The sequence below is a fragment of the Dipodomys ordii genome, unplaced genomic scaffold (genome assembly GCF_000151885.1).
Source record: "Dipodomys ordii isolate 6190 unplaced genomic scaffold, Dord_2.0 Scaffold143, whole genome shotgun sequence".
Classification (NCBI taxonomy): Eukaryota; Metazoa; Chordata; class Mammalia; order Rodentia; family Heteromyidae; genus Dipodomys; species Dipodomys ordii.
The window spans coordinates 3,113,180-3,137,292 of record NW_012267359.1 but is presented as its reverse complement, the minus strand read 5'-3'; the positions used below and the strand labels follow the sequence as shown (position 1 = coordinate 3,137,292).

General features: G+C 51.4%; 2 protein-coding genes across 3 annotated transcripts; both read left to right on the top strand.

Annotated features, from left to right (window-relative positions):
• Window positions 1–15: 15 nt before the first annotated feature.
• Window positions 16–11,585, top strand: Fbxo24 (F-box protein 24). 2 transcript variants are annotated; one of them, XM_013031784.1, is made up of 10 exons: window positions 16–338; window positions 2,672–2,770; window positions 3,585–3,768; window positions 4,813–5,051; window positions 5,281–5,515; window positions 6,811–6,969; window positions 7,247–7,368; window positions 7,583–7,714; window positions 9,896–10,066; window positions 11,171–11,585. In XM_013031784.1, exons 1-10 carry the CDS (start codon window positions 300–302, stop codon window positions 11,531–11,533), a joined length of 1,743 nt encoding a protein of 580 aa, XP_012887238.1. In that variant the 5' UTR covers window positions 16–299; the 3' UTR covers window positions 11,534–11,585. The 2 variants fall into 2 exon arrangements, with proteins under 2 accessions (XP_012887238.1, XP_012887237.1); XM_013031783.1 differs by lacking the exon at window positions 16–338 and adding an exon at window positions 2,219–2,426.
• A 4,101-nt stretch (window positions 11,586–15,686) lies between these two features.
• Pcolce (procollagen C-endopeptidase enhancer) lies at window positions 15,687–22,889 on the top strand. Its single transcript, XM_013031785.1, has 9 exons — window positions 15,687–15,838; window positions 16,583–16,691; window positions 18,345–18,603; window positions 19,405–19,529; window positions 20,120–20,256; window positions 20,891–21,126; window positions 21,585–21,662; window positions 21,757–21,927; window positions 22,373–22,889. The coding sequence occupies exons 1-9, from the start codon at window positions 15,747–15,749 to the stop codon at window positions 22,513–22,515; spliced, it is 1,350 nt and encodes a 449-aa protein (XP_012887239.1). The 5' UTR covers window positions 15,687–15,746; the 3' UTR covers window positions 22,516–22,889.
• Window positions 22,890–24,113: the final 1,224 nt, after the last annotated feature.

Sequence of the window (24,113 nt, the reverse complement as noted above, 5' to 3'; positions counted from 1 at the left end):
AGGGCGGGGGAAAGAATGGAGCACTCGCCAACGGCCGACGCTGCGGGACGGCCCGCCCCGCGCAGCTACATCCAATCACAATGCCCAGGGCTGGCGATGGAGCCAATCAGGGACAAGCAGAAGGCGGGGATGCCGGCACTCAACTAGCAGAGCTTGAGAGTGACAAGGCCGCGAGGCGGAGGCGAACACCAATTGCAAATCAGATACAGGCGAGTGACTTGTCAAGATGGCCAATTAGAACCTCCGGAGGGAACCTCTCCCAGCCTCTTCTCTGAGGGACGGCTCTACCGACCAATAGCATGGGCGAGAAGGCGTTCCCTTCGCTAAAGAGGAGGCGGGTGAGCTAGAACTTGAGACGGTGGTAAAGTGAGTGAGCGGGCGCCACGGCCCCGTGCTCTGCAGGGCTGACCGGGGTAGTTTGTGGAAGCTGGTGGGAAGTTAGACAGCGTCGAGGGTGTAAGAGAGGCCGAGGGGACCGGTGCAAACAGGGTGGTGGTGATGACGGGAGCCATTTCCGGCTGCGGAGATTAAAGGCCAAGTGTGGGTCTCGCGACCCCCCTGGTTAGGGATTGGAGTGACCTCCCCTGAGGAGTTTAGAAAGGACCTCACGACCTTCGTTTTTACAAGAGAGGAGTCACAGCAAGGGCAAACAGCAAGATCCTAATCTAGAACCAGGTGCCAGTGGCTTCAGGCCTGTAAATCTTAGCTATTCAGAGGACCCAGGTTCGAAGCCAACCTGGGCAGGAAAGCCCGTGAGCCTCTTATCTCCAATTAACCAGCAAAAAGAGCCGGAAGTGAAGCTGTAGTTCAAGTGGTAAAGCGCCAGCCTTGAGTGAAAAAGCTCAGGAACACAGTGCTCAAGCCCTGAGTTCAAGCCTCAGAACCTGCACAGAACATACAACAACAACAAAAAATCTTAATAGCTGACATCAGCCAGATCTTAATCCTCCACACAGGAGTCTTTCCTGCTTTATCTTTGAAACCTCTATTTGCTTTTTTGGGGGTAAAATGGAGAAAAGAGTTCCCATAATGCAAGATACAACAATATTTTCTGTTCACTTGGAGAGCCTAATGTAATTACTTAAGACCCCAGTAGTACCCTCTTCCGGTGCTGATAGTTGTCTGGCCACCTGTAACAAGTTTGCTGTCTTCTAAATTGCATATGAGATATCCATATGCCTGAATATTGAATTACCAGTGCCAGGTACTAGTGGCTCTCACTTGTAGCCCTAGCTACTCCAGAGGTGAGATCTGAGGATTCAAGTTCAAAGCCAGCTTGGGCAGAAAAGTCTGTAAGACTTACTTACAGTTAACTAGCAAAAAGCCAGAAGAGTAGCTCAAGTAGTAGAATGCCAGCCTTGAGCAAAAATGTTAAGGGACAACACCCAGTCCCTGAGTTGAAACTCTTACTACCAGTATGCACACATACACGCACAAAGATTAAAAATCCTTCTTAGGTATTTCTGGACAGTTGCAATAAATAAGGGAGCTAGAGATGAGTGGACAGTCTATTCATTGACAGCTGGAACAGTCAATGAATAGACCTGTAATGATGAATGAATCCTGTGCAGTATGGATCGGTTGTCTCACAGGAGGGGGTTCCATTGAGTCCCTGGAAAAGCCATTCCTTGATTTATTGCTGCAAATAGATTTGTTCCTTCCTACCTGGTCACACACAACCTTACCTCTTTGTCCTGGTAATTTTCCTGGTAAGCTTCTTAGCTTAGGATGATTCTTTTTAAGTTTTCAGAGCCAATCAGTTCCTTTCCTCTACCTTACCACTTGTTTCTTGTAAATGGAATGATGTTGCTGGTCCCCAGGAATGCAGTATGCTTTCAAGTGTGTCTTCATGAGAATTGTACCAAATTATTTCTGCTTTTATCTGACAAATACCTTAGTGAGCTAGGAGGGCAGCACAAGGGTCCTTTTTCTCTCCAACATGTCAAAACGGATACCTTTTTCTTCTTTTTTCCCCCCTGAGTTTATACTCAAGCTACAAATCTATCCTCAAGTGGGAAAGACCTACTTCTTCAAAATCAAGGCCTCATCTATCAGTAGTTCACAATTTATTTCTCCAGTAATATCCATATCCCATGAGCCATCTAGTGACTAAAAGCTGAGCTAGAATCTAGGATCCAGCTTCTGGGCCAAGTTAAGGAAGATAGGTCACAGTGAACTGAACAGTGAGGTCACAGATGGGTTTGTTTGTCCCAGACTCCATGGGGGAGGGGCTTAGGAGGGAGAAGGGGCCCCCAGAGGTCCCCAAGCCCAGGCAGGGACATGGTGTGGGAAAGGCAGCAGCGGGGACAGGGTCCCGGAGAGATGAGGGCAGGAGAAGGGAGGGGCTGGTCAGGATGGTGAGGAGAAACTGGAGACAGAAGCCGCAAATATTGACTGGGCTGTGCACATGGGAGGAGGGGCGCAGGGTGAGGGGGGTGTACAGGCAAGGGAAGGGTAGGAAGCAGAGAGCATTCAGACAGAAATCTGGGGATGGGCCAGAGGACAGGCAGGCAGACAGGGAGGGAGGACCCTGGGATCTGGAAGAAGGGAGGACCCGGACAGCACACAGCTGGAGTTAGATTAGTAGCTAGATAAGAGTGCTTGAAAGACTGACAGCTTGAGGAGGGGCCTGATGCACCAAACCCCCATGCTCTCCATTCTCCTCACATAGGTAAAGCGGACCTGCCCTTCTTGTGGCCCAGAATCTAGGGGTGAAGAAAAGAAGGGGAGAGGGAACCCTATTTCTGTTCAGTTGTTCCCCCCAGAGCTGGTGAGTCTTTCATGGGAAGTATTAAAAATGGGGTGGCAAGGGTGGGAATGTGGCTCAGTGGTACTGGGCTTGCCTAGCATGCATAAAGTCCTGGGTTTGATTCCTCAGTCCCACATACACAGAAAAAGCCGGAAGTGGCACTGTGGCTCAAGTGGTAGAGTGCTAGCCTTAAGCAAAAGCAGCTCAGGGACAGCGTCCAGGCCTTGAGTTCAAGCCCCAGGACTTAAAAATGAAGGGGCAGGCTGGGTGCCAGTGGCTCACACCTGTAGATCTTAGCTAAGCAACTCAGGAAGCTGAGATCTGAGGATCACAGTTCAAAGCTAGCCCAGGCAAGAAAGTCTGTGAGCCTTTTTTTTTTTTTCCCTTTGGGCCTTGATCATGGGGCTTGATCTCTTGTCGTGGGGCTTGATCTCTCGGCTTGGGCGCTGTCCTTGCGCTCTTCAGCTCAAGGCCAGCATTCTACTGCTTGAGCCACAGCACCACTTCCGGTTTTCTGGTGGTTTATTGGAGATAAGAGTCTCACGGACTTTGCTGCCCGGGCTGGCTTTGAACCGCGATCAGCCTCCTGAGTAGCTAGGATTACAGGTGTGAGCCACCGGCACCCGGCTCGTGAGACTCTTATATCCAATTAACCACCAAAAACAAGCCAGAAATGGAGCTATGGCTCAAGTGATTGAGCATTGAGCAAACAAGCTCAGGGACAGTACCTAGGAAAGCCACAAGACCAAAAACAAAAACACAAAAAACCAGAGGGCAGACAACTGGAGAGACTGCCAGTGACTCCCACTTCCCCCCTCCGGCCCCCTCCTACCAGGTGGAGCACATCATTTCATTTCTTCCGGTCAGAGATGTGGTCGCCCTGGGCCAGACATGCCGCTACTTCCACGAAGTCTGCGACGCTGAGGGCGTGTGGAGACGCATCTGCCGCCGGCTCAGCCCACGCCTCCGCGAGCAGAGTTCTGGGGTCCGGCCCTGGAAGAGAGCTGCCATTCTGAACTGTACACCTTCCCCAGCACCTCTTCCTCTCCTTGCCTCTGTCCGTTCCTTATTGGGGGCACTTCCTGCTCTATAGTTAGTGGATTACCTCTGCTCTCTCTGCCAACCTCCCAGATTCAAACATCCTTTCACAATGCTAAGACCTCTGATAGACATGCCACCCAGAGCCCTCGAGTCATCCCTCTACACACCAGCTCCTCCAGATATCACACACAAGCACCCCTGCTCCCCAACACCTCCAGTGCTCTCTTCTTGAAACCAGTTTCCCATCTTTGACACATAGGAAGAAGGAGCAGTTGCAGGACTGTCCTGTGTCTTGTGGATGGTCAGCAGCTAACAGCTCCTCCTCTAGTTGTGACAACAGAGCTTGAGACCTTTACTTAAGATCTTTTCCAGCCAGGTGTTGGTGGCTCAGGCCTGTCATCCTCGCTACTCAGCAGGCTGAGATCTGAGGAACTAGGTGCAAAGCCAGCTGGGGCAGGAAAGACTTTGAGACTCTTATCTCTTATGAACCACTAGAAAACCAGAAGTAGTGCTGTGGCTCGAAGTACTAGAGCACTAGCCTCGAGCAAAAAAGCTCCGGGACAGTGCCCAGACCATGAGTTGAAGCCCCACAACCAATCAAAAATGAAGCTCCTCCCTCCTTTCTCCAGACAGCCCCAACCCCATTACTTCTTTCACAAACAGGGAGATTAGGGGAGAAGATCCATCCACAAAGTAGAGCCACAGCTGGGGGTGAGGGGAAGTTCCTGATCTTTCCTGGTTATTCCTTTCTTCTTTCTGCCTCTCTATTCTTATATTTCCTTGATCTCTCAGATGCAAGGTTGCACTAAAGAAATTCTTAAGAAACCTGTGGCTGGCCCTGGGCTGAGGTGGGGGCAGATCTAAGCTTTCCACAGCTCCCTAGCCCTGGGGATGGGGAGAAAAAAAAAAAAAAAGCTGAACCACTAGTGTGTCTGAAAAAATCTAGCTTGCCCTAGGCCCTGAGTCTTTCCCCTCATGTCTACCTGAATCCTTTGAACCTTCCATCTCCTTCCATTCCCCAGACACAAAAGGCCTGTATTTCCAAGCATTTGGAGGTCGCCGCCGATGTCTCAGCAAGAGCGTCGCACCCCTGCTAGCCCATGGCTACCGCCGCTTCTTGCCTACAAAGGACCACGTGTTCATCCTTGACTACGTAGGGACTCTCTTCTTCCTCAAAAATGCCCTGGTCTCCTCCACCCTTGGCCAGATCCAGTGGAAGCGGGCCTGCCACTATGTTGTGTTGTGTCGAGGAGCCAAAGATGTAAGCAGCCGAGAGCCAAACCCACCCCCCACCCCCGCCCTCCTCCAGGGCCCAGCCCCCAAGTGCCCTCCCTTAGGAGGGGTGTTAGGATATATGCCCTCCCTTGCCAGGAATCTAAAAACGGGTCCTTGTTTTTCAACCTTGGGACCCAAGTCTTCCATCCCCCACTCCCAGATTCACTTTCTCCCAGCCTCATCTCAACTCTCACTCTCACATCCTTTCTTCACAGTTTGCCTCAGACCCAAGGTGTGACACAGTTTACCGCAAATACCTCTATGTCTTGGCCACTCGGGAGCAGCCTGCCGTGGTAGGCTCAACCAGCAGCCAGGCCTGCGACTGTGTTGAGGTCTACCTGCAGTCCAGTGGGCAGAGGGTCTTCAAGATGACATTCCATCACTCTATGAGCTTCAAACAGATTGTGCTGGTTGGTCAGGAGACCCATCGGGCCCTACTGCTGCTCACAGGTGTGGTCTGGAAGGAGTAGTTTACAAATGTTCCCAGCAGATTCTTGGAGTCAAGCTAGGGAGGGGAGGGCCTCTTGGAGTTTTGCATCTAAACAGTCTACCTGGATGCTGTTTAAGCTAGTGCTCTACCACTTGAGCCCACAACTCTACTTCTGGCTTTTTTTGGTGGTTCTTTGGGGTCAGAGTCTCATGAACTTCCTTGCCTAGGCTGGCTTCAAACTGTGATCCTCAGCTCTCAACCTCCTGAGTAGCTAGGATTAGAAGCAATAAGCCACTAGCATTCACCCAGCTCTGCTTTTATCCATCTCTTTGCCTAGAATTCTGTATTTCATAGGAACGAAGGAATCCTACCAAAAAAAAAAAAAAAGGAAACCACTGTTCTCATAAATGCCTATTAAAAAAAAAAATCCTACACTGTCTCCCCATCCCAGTTTCCCAGTATCCTTTACGTATTGACCAGACCCTCAAGGCTTGAGTGACTCTGGCCGCCACTTTCTTCTTTTTTGTTGTGATTGTTGGTGGTGATCATGAGGCCTGAACTCTGGGCCTGCGTGCTGTCCCTCAGCTCTTCAGCTCAAGGCTAGCGCTCTACCATTTGAGCCACCGTGCCACTTCCAGCTTTTTCTGCTTATGTGGTGCTGAGAAATTGAATGCCACATTGCATTCTCCCCAACATCCTTATTAGTCAGCTTGGTTCCTTCATTTAGTTTGAAGTCCAGAGGACCCTTTTTCTTTTAGCCTTACTCTGGCAGTCAAGGCTTCATCCTGTGTGGCCTGGGGAGGGAGAGGCATGAGTGACTTTAATACAGACAATGCTGAGTCCCACCAAAGGGCTGGGAATGTGGCTTCATGGTAGAGTGCTTGCCTGGCATGCATGAAGCCCTGGGTCTGGCTCCTGAGTACCACATAAAAGGAAGTGGTGCTGTGGCTCAAGTGGTAGAGTGCTAGCCTTGAGCAAAAGCAGCTCAGGGACAGTGCCCAGGCCCTGAGTTCAAGCCCCAAGACTGGCAAAAAATAAAATAAAAATGCTGAGTCCCGGGCTTGGAAGGTGGCTCAGTGGTAGAGTCCTTGTCTCCCATGCATGAGGCCCTGGGTTCAACTCCTCAGCATCACATAAGCAGAAAAAGCCAGAAATAGTGCTGTGGCTCAAGTGGTAGAGTACTAGTCCCGAGCTGAAGAGCTGAGGGACAGCGCCCAGGCCCAGAGTTCAGGCCCCACGACCAACCAAAATAATAATAATAATAAATAAATGCTGAGTCCCTTGTCCCCAACTGCCTGCCTCCTCTCCTCCACAGAGGAAGGAAAGATCTACTCTCTGGTCGTGAATGAGACCCAGCTGGACCAGCCACGTTCCTACACAGTCCAGCTGGCCCTCAGGAAGGTGTCTCGTTGCCTGCCCCACCTGCGGGTAACCTGCATGGCTTCCAACCAGAGCAGCACCCTCTATATCACTGGTAAGACGTGCTTCCCTGCCTCTCACGACCCCATGTCCATGTCCCAGGGGGGCATGGACAGACCCTCCACATGATGGACACCCCTTGCCCTCTTTCTATCCCTGAAGTGTGAAGTCTTTATGGGATCCTAGCCCCTCCCCCTACCTGGGGTTAGCATTGAGGGGTCTCTCACAGGTGTTGAGACACCTTGAATCTTACAGCTTTATCCCAGGTGGGGTCTTATGCTTAGGAAAATGGGTGCCCAAAGCTGCTGAGCTGAGGGCTCCTGACCCCCCAGACCAGGGGGGAGTATATTTTGAGGTGCATACCCCAGGGGTGTATCGTGATCTCTTTGGGACCCTTCAAGCCTTTGATCCGCTGGACCAGCAGATGCCGCTTGCTCTCTCGCTGCCTGCTAAGGTAGGGTGCTGGGGCCTGGGCAGACCAGAAGTGGGAGAGACTGCACTGTAAGTGGGAATCCAAGGGTTGATCAATGGGCTAGGAGTTGAGCAGGTGAAAAGAAATCAGCTGGGGGTGGGGAAGGAGGGAAGATTAGCAGTTGGTTGTGTCAGAAATTCCAGAATTCCTTGAAAGGAAACCAAGTGCCTCCCTGTCCTCCTGTCACCCTTCCCAGATCCTATTCTGTGCTCTTGGCTACAATCACGTTGGCCTGGTGGATGAATTTGGCCGAATCTTTATGCAGGGAAATAATAGATATGGGCAGCTGGGGACAGGGGACAAGATGGACCGAGGAGAGCCCACACAGGTAAGAAAGGCTCTCTCTCCACTTTTCAGTTTCCCTGTCTCCATGGAGCACTTATCTCTCCCCAATGTGCCAGGCCTTTCCCAGGGCTGGCACTTAGAAGGCCAGATCTGTGTGTTATACATTGGAATTTACAGGGGCGGTGTGTGTGTGTGTGTGTGTGTGTGTGTGTGTGTGTGTGTGTGTGTGTGTGTGTGTGTGTGTGTGTGTGTGTGTGTGTGTGTGTGTGTGTGTGTGTGTGTGTGTGTGTGTGTGTGTGTGTGTGTGTGAAGGGTGTGTGGCTAGAGTAACTAGAAGAAGAGAGAAGTAGGCCTGGTGGGTTAGACACAGGATTCAGGTGGGGCTAGGTGGGGAAGGGCATCTCTGTCTTGAGGATGGGGTTAGGGGGTGAAGCTAGCATGTAGTTGGCTGGCTAGAAGCAGAGAGGGTCTCTGGAGATGGGTGAGCTGAGAGGCAGTGTTCACAAGCCAGGAGCCATAGTGACAGTGCTGTCGCATGGGTGATGGAGCAGGTCAGCTTGCCCTAGGGCACCAGAGGCTGGGGAAGGCCTAGGGGGCTGGTACAGGCAGTGAGAATGGAAAAGAGTGGGTTTAGGACCAATTTGAGGGGAAAATGAACAGGCCCCTCCAAACTAATTGCTGGTTTGATGAAGAAAAAAAGAGTGGGAATTTGGACTTTTTTTTTTTTACAGTGAAAGTAAAGGGCTGACTGTTCTGGCAACTCAAGATTGAAATGACAGTTGGGGCTGGGAAGGTGGCTCAGTGGTAGAGTGCTTGCCTTGCATGCATGAGGTCCTGGGTTCAATTCCTCAGCACCACATAAACAAAAAGAAAAAAGCCAGATGTGGTGCTGTGGCTCAAATGGTAGAGCGCTAGTCTTGAGCTGAAGAGCTGAGGGACAGCGCCCAGGCCCAGAGTTCAGGCCCCATGACCGACAAAAAAAAAAAAAAAAAGATTGAAATGACAAAAGCAAAGACAAAAGGGCAAATGGGGGCAGTAGCCATTATAGTCATCAAGGGGATGGTGGGACAGGTATCATGACCCCCATAGTGTATTTTAGAACTATGAGGAGGTGGTAGCTAGTGGCGAGTGAGAAATGGAGAAAAGTGTCATACCATGGTTTTGTCTTGTTTGGTTGTGTGTGTGTGAGTTGTGTGTGCTGGTACTGGGGCTTGAACTCAGGACATAAGCACTGTCTCTTAGCTTTTTCGCTCAAGGACAGAGCTCTACCACTTGAGCTACAGCTCCACTTCTCTTACCTGTGTCTTTGGAATTGGAGTGCCAATGCACTCAAGAGAATGATCATACAGGAAAAGCCCTGGAAGTTAGCAGCCAGGTGCCTTTGGAAAGAATATGTCACTGGTGTGCTGGGCAAAAAGCCACATCACAGAGAGCTTCAGGAAGGACTGGCTATTGTAAGGCCAGTAAGAGTGCAGTAAGAGCCAGGTGCCAGGTGTTGGTGGTTCAGCCTGTAATCCTAGCTACTCAGGAGGCTGAGATCTGAGATCTCCGTTTGAAGCCAGCCCAGGCAGGAAAGTCTTGCTGTGAGATTCTTATCTCTAATTCATCACCTAAAAGCCAGAAGTGGAGCTTTGGCTCAATCAGTACAACACTACCTTGAGCAAAAAAGCTCAGGGACAGTGCCCAGGCCCTCAGTTCAAGCCCCAGGACCAGTACAAAAAAAAAAAAAAGATACAATCAGACTCTGACATAACCATAACTGCTTCAAACTAAGGGAAACAGCCTAATCCTTGAGTTCAACAAGCCTCAGTACCTGCACAAATACCTGGGCACCGTAGCTCATGCCTGTAATCCTAGCTCCTCAGGAAGTTGAGATCTGAGGATCGAGATTTGAAGCTAGCCCGGGCAGGAAAGTCTTTGAGACTCTTATCTTCAATTAACCACCAAAAAAGCCAGAAGTGGCACTGTGGCTCAAGTGGTAGAGCACTAGCCTTGAGCAAAAGAGCTCACACACAATGCTCAGCACTGAGTTCAAGCCCCAGGATCAACATATAAATTAATACATATATACATACATAAATAAAAATGGATTGAGCAAGTCTGCAGCAGCAGGCGGCCCATTGCTTCCTTCCTTACGTTACCTTCTGTCCTGAGCCTTCTGTCAACCTTCTCTGGCTGGGGGTTCCCCATGCTCCCCTCTCAAGGCCCCTTCCATTGTGTGCAGGTGCACTATCTGCAGCGCCCCATTGCCCTGTGGTGTGGCCTCAACCATTCCCTGGTGCTGAGCCAGGGCTTGGACTTCAGCAAGGAGCTGCTGGGCTGTGGCTGCGGGGCGGGAGGCCGCCTCCCTGGTTGGCCGAAGGGGAGTGCCTCCTTCGTCAAGCTCCATGTCAAGGTCAGAGCAGGGTCATGGCAAGGGGGCATGCAGGGGGAGGGAAAAATTGCTGGCCCTAAGGACTGTTGCTGGCATTCTTTCCCTTTCTATTTCTCTCTCTCTCTCTCTTTTTTTTTTTTTTTTTTTTTTGCTCGGTCATGGGGCTTGAACTCGGGGCCTAGGTGCTGTCCCTCAGCTCTTCAGCTCAAGGTGAGCGCTCTACCACTTGAGCCACAGCACCACTTCCGGTTTTCTAGTGGCTTATTGGAAATTAGAGTCGCTTTAAACTGAGATCCTTAGATCTCAGCCTCCTGAGTAGCTAGGATGACAGGTGTGAGCCACCGGCTTCTGTCTCTTCTATCTCACATCGTAGACCAGGCTGGCCTCAAAACTCAATCCTCCACATGGCTCACCACACTGAGACTCCTGCAAGGGGCCCGCCCAGTGGTTCCATTTTTCCAGCACCACACCTCTTTCCCTTTCCTGCCATACACACAGCTGTCCTTGGTTCTCCCTCAGAACCCTGCTGTCCTTGTTTGGCCTTACACTGACCTGGCACCTAGTCAGGTATAGTTTACTTGCTGGGTAAAGGCTGATCTGAGAGGAACCAACAGAACAGCTGGATTATGCTGAGCACTGGTGGCTCACACCTGTAATCTTAGCCACTCAGGAGGTTGAGATCTGAGGATTCTTCAAAGCCAGCCTGGGCAGAAAAGTCCATCTCCAATGACCCACCAAAAAGCCGAAAGTGGAGCTGTGGTTCAAGTGATCGATCACCAGTCTTGAACAAAAAACAAAACAACAGGGGCTGGGAAGGTGGCTCCGTGGTAGAGCGCTTGACTTGCATGCCTGAGGCCCTGGGTTCGATTCCTCAGCACCACATAAGCAAAAAGAAAAAAGCTGGAAGTGGTGCTGTGGCTCAAGTGGTAGAGCGCTACCCTTGAGCTGAAGCGCTGAGGGACAGCACCCAGGCCCAGAATTCGGGGCCCACGACCAGACCCCCCCCAAAAAAAACCCACAAAACTTAAGGGATCAAAAATCAAAAAAGGGAGCTGGATTCGCTTCTTGGGACCCTTGCAGCATGATTCCCCCCCTCAACCAGGCCTCTTCCTTCTCTCTTCCCAGGTCCCTCTGTGCGCCTGTTCGCTCTGCTCTACACGAGAGTGCCTCTACATGCTGGCCAGCCATGACATCGCGCACGGCCCTGCCTACCGGGACCTACCACCTAGCAAGGCAGTGGGGAGCCCTGAGCCCAGCTTGGGGGCTGGAGCTCCACAGGACCCCGGGGGGACAGCCCGGGCCTGTGAGGAGTACCTCAGCCAGATCCACAGTTGCCCTACATTGCAGGACCGCATGGAGAAGATGAAGGAGATCGTGGGCTGGATGCCCTTGATGGCGGCACAGAAGGATTTCTTCTGGGAGGCCCTGGACATGCTGCAGAGGGCTGCTGGTGATGTGGCGTCAGACCCCTCAACCCCCGAGAGCTGACCCCCTCCCTCAGCCTCAGTCCTGGAGGAGAGATGGGGCAGTAGCATGGACACTGTGGGTGCCTGTGGGGAAGGGGCCATGGGGGTGGGAGGGGTTGGAGATGGGGACTCTTTTGTAAAAGGTTCAGGGGCTGCCCAGCCTGACTATCATGGACAAGAGATTTGATGGACAAATAGAATAAAAGGCTGAAGTGAGGCCTGCTTCGGAGCCCTGGGGCCTGGAAGGATGGGGTAGGAGATGGGGGTAGGATGCCTGGCCCAGTGGACGAGGGAGGACAGGAACACTCAGGTTCTTGGTTGCTGAGAGCTAAGCTCCCCAACTTACTTCTCCATGCCAACTCTTACCTGTTTTGTTTTGTTTGGCCCATTGTGGGGCTTGAACTCTGGCTGTGTACTGTCCGAGCTTTTTTGCTCAAGGCTAGTGGTCTACCACTCAAGCCACAGCTCCACTTCTGGCTTTTTGGTGGTTCATTGGAGATGAGTCTCACAGACTTTCCTGCCCAGTCTGGCTTTGAACCTTGATCATCAGATCTCAGCTCCTCAGATCTCCTGAGTAGCTATGATGACAGGTTGTGAGCCAGCCTTTTTGACTTTAGGAGTCCTGGCCCCTCCTTCTGGAACAATTCCTCACATGTACTACCTGGCTCCCCAGTTTGAGTCCTCTGAACACCCAGTCTCATCCTGATAGGCCATAATCTCCTTACTCTAGAAAGTTCCATGCTGCATTGCCCTCATTCCAGTGAAGGAAACTTTCTTCCTTTGCCAGCCAGGCCTGGTCTCCTCTGACCATCCTATACTTTTTTTTAAAAGTATTTTTATTGTTATAAAGGTTATATACAGAGGGGTTACAGTTACATAAGTCAGGTAAAGAGTACATTTTTTTTGTTTGAACAATGTCTCCCCGTCCCTTGCTCTCTCACAGTTTTTCCTTCCCCCGTCCCCACCTACAAGATGTATAGTTCATTTTCAACAGTGTCTAGTACCACTGCTGCATTGCTTCACCCTTTGTCCCTCCATTACTGTGTGTTCCCTTACCACTCCCAAAACAGATAAGACAAAAAGAAAATAAACAGCAACAAAGAAAAAAACTTTTGTTTCCATTTCCTGGAGTTCATTTCTGCATGGAGCTTAAACTTGGGGCCTGGATGCTGTCCCATTTGGAGCCACAGCACTACTTCTGGTTTTCTGGTGGTTAATTCCTTCCTGGGCTGGCTTTAAACTGAGATCCTTAGATCTCAGCCTCCTGAGTAACTAGGATTATTATTATTTATTTTCATTATTATTATTTTGCCAGTCCTGGGGCTTGAACTCAGAGCCTAGGCATAGCCTAGACCCTGGGCTTCTTTTGCTCAAGGATAGCACTCTACCACTTGAGCCAAAGCACCACTTGTGGCTTTTTCTGTGTATGTGGTACTATGGAATTGAACCCAGGGCTTCATGCATGCTAGGCAAGCACTCTACTACTAAGCCACATTCCCAATAAACACTATATGATCAGATGCATGTAGACATTGTGCCTTTGTGTTCCTCCCCCAAGAATGTCCTCCTCTGGGTTCATTGTGTGTGGATGCCTAGAGTCCTGTATAATTTCTCATGTCCTGGGTGTTTTTTTAAGTTTACTATTTTAGATATTATTTTAGATATACAGCAGAGTTACATTTACATACATCAGGTAATAAGTACATTTCTTTTCATACAGTGTCATCTGTTCCCTCATTCTCAAACCCTCCCATCTCCACTCACAAGTTGCATAGTTCACTTTCATCAATGTCCAGTCTGGGCATTTTAGATCTAACTTCCAAATATGAGAGAAAACATTGGATGCTAGTTTTTTTTCTTTTTTGCCAGTCTTGGGGCTTGAACTCCTCAGGTCCTGGGCACTGTCCTGGAGCTGCCTTTTTTTTTTTTTTTTGTCAAGGCTAGCACTCTACCACAGTGAGCCACAGTGCCACTTGTAGTTTTTTCTATTTATGTGGTACTAAGGAATCGAACCCAGGGCTTCATGCATGCTAGGCAAGCAACCCTACCACTAAGCCACATTCACAGCCTGGGGTGCTAGTTTTTTCTAAGATAGGGTCTTGATTCCCACCTGGACACATGCTTAGAATGACATCTGCATACCACCATACCCAGCTTCTTCCCTTGAGATGGAGTCTCACATGCTTCTGCCCCAGCTAGCCTGGAACCACAATCCTCCCTATCTCAGCCTCCCAAGGGTGATAGGCATGAATCACCAACAGCCAGTTGTCTTCAAATAATTGGAAGAGAAAATAGGCACGCAGAGTTCTTCCTCCCTGCTCTAGCCTAGGGATAGAGGAAAGGCAGTAGAAATGTGCAGTGGGCACAGACATGGTGATCTGGTGATATACCTGCAACACACACTCCTGCCAGAGGCAGGAGGATCAAGTCTCAGATCAGTCCAGACAACACAGCAAGAATCTGTCTCATGAAAACAAAAACACAAAAACTTAAGCCCTGCACAGTGTACCTGTGCACCTAACTACAAATGGAGGTGCAAATCAGGATCACAGCCCAGGCAAAAAGTTCTTGAAGGCTGGGCACTGGCAGCTCTTGTTGTCATCCTACTCATGACATCCTAAGGATCAGAGCTAGCAGACAAATCTTAGAGACTCTCATCTCCAATTAACCAGCAATAAACTGGAAGTAGAGGTGTGCCTCAAGTGATAAAAGGAGCAGCCTTGAGCAAAAAAACCAACAGAGCTCAAGGCAGAGTTCCAACCCCAGTACTGGGCACAAAAAGAAGGAAAAGTTTCAAGACTTTTTGTTGTTGTTGTTGTTGTTGGTTGCGGGGCTTGCAGTCTGGGCCTGGGCGCTGTCTCTCAGCTCTTCAGCTCAAGGTTAGTGCTCTACCATTTGAGCCACAACGCCACTTCTGGTTTTCTGAGTGGTTTAATTGGAGATAAGAGTCTGATGGACTTTTCTTGTCCAGGCTGGCTTTGAACTGTGATCCTCAGATCTCAACCTCCTGAGTAGCTAGGATGACAGGCGTGAGCCACTGGCACTTGGCTTCAAGACTTTTAAACACAAAATGCTGAGTTTGCGATCGCACCCCTGTCATCCCAGCTACACAGAAATACAAATAGGTGATCACAGTCCAAAATGCTGGCACCTAGAAAAACAATTAGACCCTATTCAAAAAATAAACACCAAAGCTGGGCCCCGGTGACTCACACCTGTAATCCTAGCTACTCAGGAAGCTGAGATCTGAGGATTGCACTTCGAAGCCACCCTGGGTAGGAAAGTCCATGAGACCCTTATCTTCAATTAGCCACCAGAAAACTGGAAGTAGAGCTATGGCTCAAAGTGGTAGAGTGCTAGCCTTAAGCAAAAAAGGTTAGGGACAGCAGCCCAGGCCCTGAGTTCAAGCCCCACAGCTGACAAAGAAAGAAAGAGGAAGAAAAGAAAGAAAGGAAAGAAAGAGAAAGGAAAAAGGAAGGAAAGAAAGAAAGAGAGAGAGAAGAAAGAGGCAACAGTGGCTCACTCCTATAATCCTAGCTACTCTAAAGAGACAGAGATCTGGGAATGGAGATCCAAAGCCAGCGTAGGCAGGAACTAACCAGTGATTATTTAGAGATAAATGGTCAAGAGCCAGCCATGAGTGCAAAAGTGGAATGAGAGCATGAGTCCAAGCCCCAATACCACCGAAAAAGAAAGAGAGAGAAAAAAAAGCAGTGTAACTCAGTGGTAAAATGTTTTCCTAGCACACATGAGGCTTTGGGTTTCACCCTCAACACTGCAAAACAAAATGAAAAGAAAAGAAAAAGAATAACAGAAGAAAAGCCAGAAAAATGTAGTGGAAAATGAACTGGGGCAGAGTGGTGGGGGCTAGTGAATGACTGGGGTGGGAGTCTGGGAAGTGCATCCCTGGGGTGCTGAGGAAGCAGGGAGGAAAAGGGTAGATCTGCTCACAAGGGGTTCGGGCCATGATCAGGCCCCTTGTTCCACCCCCTCCTTGGGTCAATATTTATGTGCCCTGGACCTAGACAGGCTCCCTGGCTTGCTACTGTCCCAGATGTCTCCCTGTCCCGCCTTCCCGCCCCCCCTCCCCTGCTGGCCGGTCCCCACGCCCACACACCCCGGCTGCTTCGTCTGGCACTGGTTATCCTGCCACTGCCACTGCTGCTGCTGCCGCTGCCGCTGCTGCTGAATTCAGCTGCTGCTTCCGGCAGGCCAAGACCCCAGAACCCCCCACCATGCTGCCCACCCTCCCAGCCCCCCTCCTGGGGCCCTTCCTCATGGCCTGGGTGCTGCCTCTTGCCCAGGGCCAAACCCCCAACTATACCAGGTAGGTCTTGGGCATTTTCTAGATGGCTCAAGTGAGCTTCAAACCGCGTGAACTCCTGGTGTGGAAAGGGGGAGGGGAGGGCCATGCTTCTAGATGTTCAGGGGGATTCTGCTAGGTTCCCCTCCTCCCCCCCCTGCCAAATTTCCTCTCTCTCTTTCTCAGGCTCCCAAGTCCTCCTCATTCTGCTGGAAGACTGAGCAGGACTCTTGCAGGGCGCCCCCTCCCCCCCTCATCCTCTGCCTGTACTCCTCTCCCTCCACTGAGAACCATGGTCCTCCACGGATCCTGAAGGGAGAGACAGTCAAGACCTTGAACTTGCCTAGCAGCTGATATCTGGGTTCCAGAGGGGATAGCAAGCAGAGACTTGGGGGGGGATGTCAGAAAGCTGGAACTAGGAGCCAGGGAGCCCCATCTCTAGGTCCAATTGCAGGCCGCCTCGTGGCTTCTCCACATCTGGAAGCAGTTAGCCTCCTTAGGCGCCTCCCGGCCCTGGCCTGAGGACAGGCAGGGTAAAGCTGAGGATTCTCAGAATTCCTGTCTGGTAGGGGGTGGGGTCCGTGGGGAGCGAGGGGTGCTGTGGTTGCAGGTTCCACTCCTTTTTGTGGGTTTTTTTTTAATCCCCCACATGAATCCCTCCACCCTAATGCCAGTCTTGTTGGCTGATGCTTTCTTGGGGTCCCTATGGGCCTTCCTCCCTCATCACCCCATCCCCAGTTCCTGACGAACCTCTTTTATGTCCTCCAGACCTGTGTTCCTGTGCGGAGGAGATGTGACTGGGGAGTCTGGTTACGTGGCAAGTGAGGGCTTCCCCAACCTCTACCCCCCAAATAAGGAGTGCATCTGGACCATAACGGTGAGAAGGCCCCTGGCCACCGACACAAGTCAGTCTCCTAGGCCAAGGCCTGGCTGCTAAGGGGCACCATCTTCTCAATCTAGGGAAGGCCAAGCTGCCGCTGCTCTGTTCACTGGGCACTAATGCCCCCATAATAAATGGGCCGCCTGTACCTTAATCTCTCAATCTGTGAGTGTGTCTCTTTCTCTGTCTCTGTGTCTCTGTCTCTGGTTCTCTCTCCCTGCCCCCACCTCTCATTTGAGGCTTGAGCTCAGGGCCTGGGTGTTGTCCCTGAGCTTTTTTGCTTAAGGCTAGCACTCTACCACTTTGAGCCACAGTGCCACTTCCAGTTTTCTGGCGGTTCACTGGAAATGAGTCTCACAGACTTTCCTGCCCAGGCTGGCTTTAAACCGTGATCCTTAGGTCTCAGCTTCCTGAGTAGCTAAGATGACAGGTATGAACCACCCACCAGTGCCTGGCTCCCTGAGCTTTTTTTTTTAACTAAAGACTGCTGCTCTACCACTTAAGGTATAGCTCCACTTCTGGTTTTTGTTTTTGTTTTTTGTGGAAGAGTCTCCTGGACTTTCCTGCCAAGGCTGGCTTCCAGGTGCAATCCTCAGACCTCAGCCTCCTGAATAACTAGAATTTCAGATATGGGCCACTGGTGCAAGGCTCTCTCTGTCTTTGTTGAACTGTCTCAGTGTATAACTCGTACTCGCCTTGATGATCCTCTCCTCCTGCTGGCATTACAAGCAATTATAACGATGTTAGGATCACAGGCACCAGTGCTGGGATTATAGGCAATAACCACCACACCCAGTCTAGTCTTTCTTTCTTTCTTTCTTTCTTTCTTTTCTGGTCGGTCATGGGGCTTGAACTCTGGGCGTGGGCACTATCCCTCAGCTCTTAAGCTCAAGGCGAGCGCTCTACCACTTGAGCCACAGTGCCACTTCTGGTTTTCTAGTGGTCTATTGGAGACAAGAGTCTCACAGACTTTCCTTGCCTGGGCTGGCTTTGAACTGTGATCCTCAGATCTCAGCCTCCCGAGTAGCTAGGATTACAGGCATGAGCTACCAGCGCCTGGCTCGCTCTTTCTTTCTTTCTTCCTTTCTTTCTCTCTCTCTCTCTCTTTCTTTTTCTTTCCTTCTCCTTCCCTTCCTCCCTCTTTCCCTCCTTCCTCTCCCCCCCCCCATTGATCCTGGAGCTTGAACTCAGGGGCTGGGCACTGTCCCTAAACTTTTTTTTGCTCAAGGCTGGCTTTTTACCACTTGAGCCACAGCTAAATTTCCACGTTTGTGGTGTGTGTGTGTGTGTGTGTGTGTGTGTGTGTGTGTGGTAAATTTGAGATAAGAATCTCATGGACTTTCCTGCCCAGTCTAGCTTTGAACCACGATTCTCAGATTTTAGCCTACTGGTTAGCTAGGATTACAGGCTTGAGCCACCAGTATCAGGCTAGGACTTATTTCTTAACCTAAACTCAAATCCCAATTCTCCAATCTCAGCTTCCTTCCTGTCCTCTTTATCTCTCCGGAGCCCAGCTGCACAAAGCCCAGGCCCTGGGGGCTACACGAGTTGGGGGTTCCTTCCAGTGGTGAAGACTTGGGGCAGGGAAGCCACCCTCTGTCAGGTTGGGGTGTGGCCTCACTTCCTGGGTGTCTGGGCCCCATCTCTCAGGTTCCTGATGGCCAGACTGTGTCCCTCTCCTTCCGAGTCTTCGATCTGGAGCTGCATCCGTCCTGCCGCTACGATGCTCTGGAGGTCTTTGCTGGTTCTGGAACCTCGGGCCAGCGGCTTGGTCGCTTTTGTGGGACCTTCAGGCCTGCCCCCGTTGTGGCCCCCAGCAACCAAGTAACCTTGAGGATGACCGCGGACGAAGGCACGGGAGGACGCGGGTTCCTGCTCTGGTACAGCGGGAGGCCCACCTCTGGCACTGGTGAGCACCCCTGGCCTGCACCTGTCCCTCTCCTGACCCCACCATGCACCAGGCCCCCCACCCTAACCTTGACCCTCAGATGCCCCCCCAAACCCCACAAGAGCTCAGAGCCACCACTACTCCCTAGCCCTTTCTTCTCCCTCACCGCCCCTCCAGTCCCTCTTCCCCATCTTCTCTCCCCCTCCTGCTCCCGTCCCCCCTCTTCCAGGGCCCCCCCCAGGCGCAAGGCGGAAGTGGGTCATGGACCCGCGGGTGGAATGGGCGGCCTGGGGTTACTGGGACGGTGAGTAACTGCCCGCCCCCCTCCGCAATCGGGCTCCCGCTGACGGGGCACACGGTGTCGGGGCTCACCCCAGGACTGGAGGGCTATGTTTCCCCCACCTGGAGTCCCCCACACCCAAGCCCTAGGCTCTCGATTGCGGTCCCATCACCCCCTCCCGGCAGAAAAAGTCACCCTGAGAATGTTTCAAGCAGCCCCCCTCCCCAAGGGGCAGAGCGAGGACCCCCCTCGCCATGTGCAGGGCTTCCATAGCCCGCACGGACTTTCCTGCCAGGCCGGGGAGATGGGATCTGCCAGGGGAAGGGGTGCGGTGTGGCTGCGGGGCCGGGGAGGGGCAAGAAGGGAGTGGTCCAGCCAGCTCCTCCACCCCAAGCCTGGCTCCTCCTCCTGCTAGCCTCCCCTCTTCTACGTCCCCCCCCCACATCCCGAGGCCTGGCATCCCCTCCCGCTGCCAGCCCAGTCTTCCTGGGGCTGACCGGGGTCTCCACGACCCCCACCCCGCCTCTCTCTCCCCTTCCCAGAGCACCAGTTTTGTGGGGGGCGGCTGGAGAAGGCACAGGGAACCCTGACCACGCCCAACTGGCCCGAGTCCGATTACCCTCCCGGCATCAGCTGTTCCTGGCACATCATCGCGCCCCCAAACCAGGTACGACACCCCCTCCTCCCCACCGTGGCGGCTGCACCTCCTGTACACACCCCTTGAAGGCGCACTGGCCAAGCTCTGGGTCTTGGGTCCCGAGCTTACAAAACCTGTGGGACCAAAACCAAACCTGGATCCCGTCTACACCCAACCCCAAATTCTAAATGTAAAATTGTGGTGGAGCCGAGTGCGGTGGCTCACCCCTGTAATCCTGGCTGCTGAGGGCTGAGGAGGGCCTGGGCAGAAAAGTCCAAGAGGTTCTTGTCTCCAATTAACCACCACCACCACCAACACACAGAAAGCAACCAAAAGTGGAGCTGTGGCTCAAGTGGTAGAGCACCAGCCAGGAGTGAAAAAACTCGAATAGCATCTAGGCCCTGAGTTCAAGCCCCAGGGCTGGCACCAAAAACGAAAACAAATGAACAAAACCCCACTGAGATCAACTTTAAGGGAAGACATACTGACCCCTGGTGACCTGGGCACACACCCAGCGGGGTCCCCTGGAATGAATGCAATGAATGCGGGAGGTGATGGCTGGAGGGGTGCAGGGCCCCGGGCCTGGGGTCCCTGCTCAGCCTACCTCTGGTGGCCGACAGGTGATTGCGCTGACCTTCGGGAAGTTCGACGTGGAGCCGGACACCTACTGTCGCTACGACTCGGTCAGCGTGTTCAATGGAGCCGTGAGCGACGACTCCAAGAGGCTGGGAAAGTTCTGCGGGGACACGGCCCCTGGGTGAGGGGCGGGGTCTGGCTGGCGTGGGCGGGGCCTGCGTCAAAGGGCGTGGCTCTGCGTCTGCCTCTGGGCGGGACCTGAGCTAGAAAAGGCGCTTGAGTTAGAGGGCGGGCCTCGGACTAACCGCGTGGCCTAAATTAAAGGGCGTGGCCTTAGCGGTATGGGTGGGGTTGGGGTGTGGCCTAAAACGGAGGGGCGGGGCTCTTCAGATTGGGCGGGATCTGAGCACTAGGACTCCACAGCAGTAGGCCTGACACCTAGTCTGGGGTCGGTGAAGTAAGAACCTTGTGAGGTCAGGCCTGTAGCCTGTAATCCTAGCTGCTCAGGAAGTTTAGACCTGAGGATCATGGTTTGAAGCCCGGAGTGGTGGGGTACGGGGGAGGGAGCAGAAAATCTGACTCAAATAACTAGCAAAAAGCCAGAAACGTAGGTGTGGTTTAAGTAGTAGAGTGCCAGCCTTGGGCAAAAATATAAAAAAAGCTAAGTGAAAACGCCAGGCCCTGAGTTCAAGCCCAGTCTGGACACAAAAAGAATCACATGGGGATCTATGATATTATGAAGCTAGTGCAAGCCACCAAAGGCTGGAAAGGTAAAGAGGGGCCTTGATACCTACCCCAACCACTGCCACCCTCAGTCCCATCTCCTCGGAAGGGAATGAACTCCTGGTCCAGTTCGTTTCGGATCTCAGTGTCACGGCCGATGGCTTTTCTGCCTCCTACAAGATGCTTCCAGGGGGCACTGCTGAAAAAGAGCCAGCCCCTAGCTCAAGAGAGGATGTCCCCAAAGTCAAGCTGCCCACCAAGCCAAAGGTCCAACCCACCAAGAAGCCAGTGGCCTCCCCTGACACACAGGAGACTCCAGTGCGCCCAGGTAAGGCTGGGAAGGAAGAAGAAAGATTGTTTCAAGAAATTCTTCCATGAGCTGGTAACTGTAATTCCACTTTAGGAGGCTGAGATCTAAGGATCACAGTTCAAAGCCAGCCCAGGCAGGAATGTCTGTGAGATTCTTATCTCCAATAAATCACCAAAAAGTTGGAAGTGGAGCTGTAGATCAAGCTCGGACAATGCTCAGGCTCTGAGTTCAAACCCCAGGACTGGTACACACACACACACACACACACACACACACACATACATACATCTCATTGATTCAGCACTCACTGGTGCCTTCAATCCTGCCAGCCTCTAGATAGAGCTGGGTGCAGAGCTGTCTACTAGCATGCATAAGGCCCTAGCTTCTATCCCTAACAGCACAAAAGGGGGAAAATGGTTCTTCCTCCTTGATGGGTTGTTATGGTCCATGAACAGCTCAGCTCCCCTCTTATCTAGATGCACCAACAGCCCCTTGCCCAGTTCCATGCCGCCGGACAGGCACCTTGCAGAGCAACTTCTGTGCCAGTAATCTGGGTAAGCAGCCCTTTTTTGCACTTTTAACCCTCCCCCTAACTCAAGTCCAGCCCTGGCCTCCTGTCTCTTCCCCTCTCACTCCATCCTCCCACAGTGGTGACCGGAACAGTGAAGTCTATAGTGCGGGGTCCAGGTGAAGGCCTTACCGTCACTGTCAATCTCATGGGTGCTTACAAAACTGGAGGACTGGATCTTCCCTCTCCACCCACGGACACGCCCTTGAAGTTTTATGTACCCTGCCGGCAGTGCCACCCCATGAAGAAAGGTAATAAAGACAGAATATGGGGCTACAAGGTGCTAAGTCACACCAAAATGAGAAGAGGTATAGAATCGGCCAGGCCCTGGTGACTCAAGCCTATAATCCTAGCTACTCAGGAGGCTGAGATCTGAGGATCGAGGTTCGAAGCCAGCCCGGGCAGGAAAGTCTGTGACACTCTTATCTCCAGTAAACTACTTAGAAGCTGGAAATGGTGCTGTGACTCAAGTGATAGAGCACTAGCCTTGAGCACAAAGAGGCTCAGGGGCAGCACCTAGGACCCCTGGGTTTAAGCTCCAGGCCAAGCAAAAAAAAAAAAAGTTGAAGTGAAGATGTGGCTCAAGTGATAGAGTGCCAGCCTAAAAGGAACAGTGCCTAAGTTCAAGCTCTAGTACTAGCAAAAGGCACAATGATGTGAGCCCTCAATCTTATCCTACCTCTGTTGTCTCCCCAGGATCCAGTTATCTGCTGATGGGTCAGATGGATGAAAGCAGAGGTCCCATCCTTCCTCCAGAAAGTTTTGTGGTACTCTACCGGGCCAACCAGGACCAGATCCTCAAAAACCTAAGCAAGAGGAAGTGCCCCTCCCAAGCTTGAGATCCAGGCCAGCTCCAGCCCCAGGCCAGCTCCAGCCCCAGGCCATAGACCGCCTGTCTTACCCAAATAAATATATCTTAACTGAGGAAGAGGACAGATCTCCATTTCTATGGTTTAGTGGCCCATCCTCGAAGTTTTATGAGTTCATGAGTTTCTTCCACAGATGTTTACTATTCAGAATAATTTTTTGAAACTGTTATGTCAGGTCTTTTGTGTGTGGGTGTGGGTGTGTGCGTGCACATGCACATCTGTTAGGACTGGGGCTTTAACTCAAGGCTTCCCACTTTAGCTTGGCTTTCCTCACTCAAAATGCTTTACCATTTGAGCCACACCTCTGCTTTCTGTATGTCATAGCACCCCCCCCTTTTGCTCAAAATTCCTACCATAGTTTTTATAATAAAATCCAGAGTCTTATGCATGGGTACTTTTTGGTGATCTTTTCTAATCTCTGCCTCCCAAGTAGCTGGGATTACAGATGTGTGCCACCACATCCAGCCTTATAGTGGGATTAAGACTGTATTTTGTGTCTTCTCACTCACTTCCTCCTCATGGCTCACTCTTCTTGCCTGTTTTCCTTCCTTTCAAGGCTAGCACTTTACAACTTGAGCCACAGCTCCACTTCTGGCTTTTTGCTAGTTCGCTAGAGACAAAGGTATCATGGCCTTTCCTGCCCTAGCTGGCTTTGAACTGTGATTCTCAGAGCTCATCCTCCTGAGTAGCTAGGACTGCAAGTGGGTACCACTAGCACCTGGCTTAATATTTAATTTTAAAAGTACTGGGACTTGAATTCAGGGCCTTTCACTTTTGCTCAGCTTTTGTATTCACAGATGGGGCTCTACCAGTTAAGCAACACGTCCACTTTGGGAATCAAGACTCACCAAACCCTGCCATGGGATCTTCACCCGTGTTACAGATGAGGGAAACACTTCTACACAGTGAAGACAATCTTACCCTAGGTCACACAATTAACTTAGCAAAAGTCAAACGGTTCTGACAGAAAAACCTTCCATGAGCACAGAATTAATTGGAGATATGAGTCTTATGGACTTTTCTGTTCACATTGGCTTTGAACAGAGTCTCAGATAGCAGCCTTCTGACTCACTAGGATTATAGGGGTGAGTGCCTGGCTCCATCCTCTGTTTTTTTTCTGGGATCTTCCATCTTCATTCTTCTGAGTGCTGGGATTACAGACTCTCATCCATTCAAAATACCAGGCACTGTTTTAAGGGCTGAAAATACTAGAGAAAACAAAGTTCCTGGTCTTCTGGACAGGAACGAATATACTTCTGGAGGAGAGAGGGGGACATTTTTTAAGACTTCTTTTTTTTTCTTGGTCCGGTCATGGGGCCTGAACTCTGGGCCTGGGCGCTGTCCCTCAGCTCTTCAGCTCAAGGCTAGCACTTTACCACTTGAGCCACAGTGCCACTCCGGGCTTTTTTCTTTTTGCGTATGTGGTGCTGAGGAATCGAACCCAGGGCCTCATGCATGCAAGGCAAGCGCTCTACCACTGAGCCACCTTCCCAGCCCCAAAGGGGATCATTTTTTTTTGGTAGTATATAGTTGAACTCAGGGCCTCAAGCTTGGTAGGCTGGCACTCT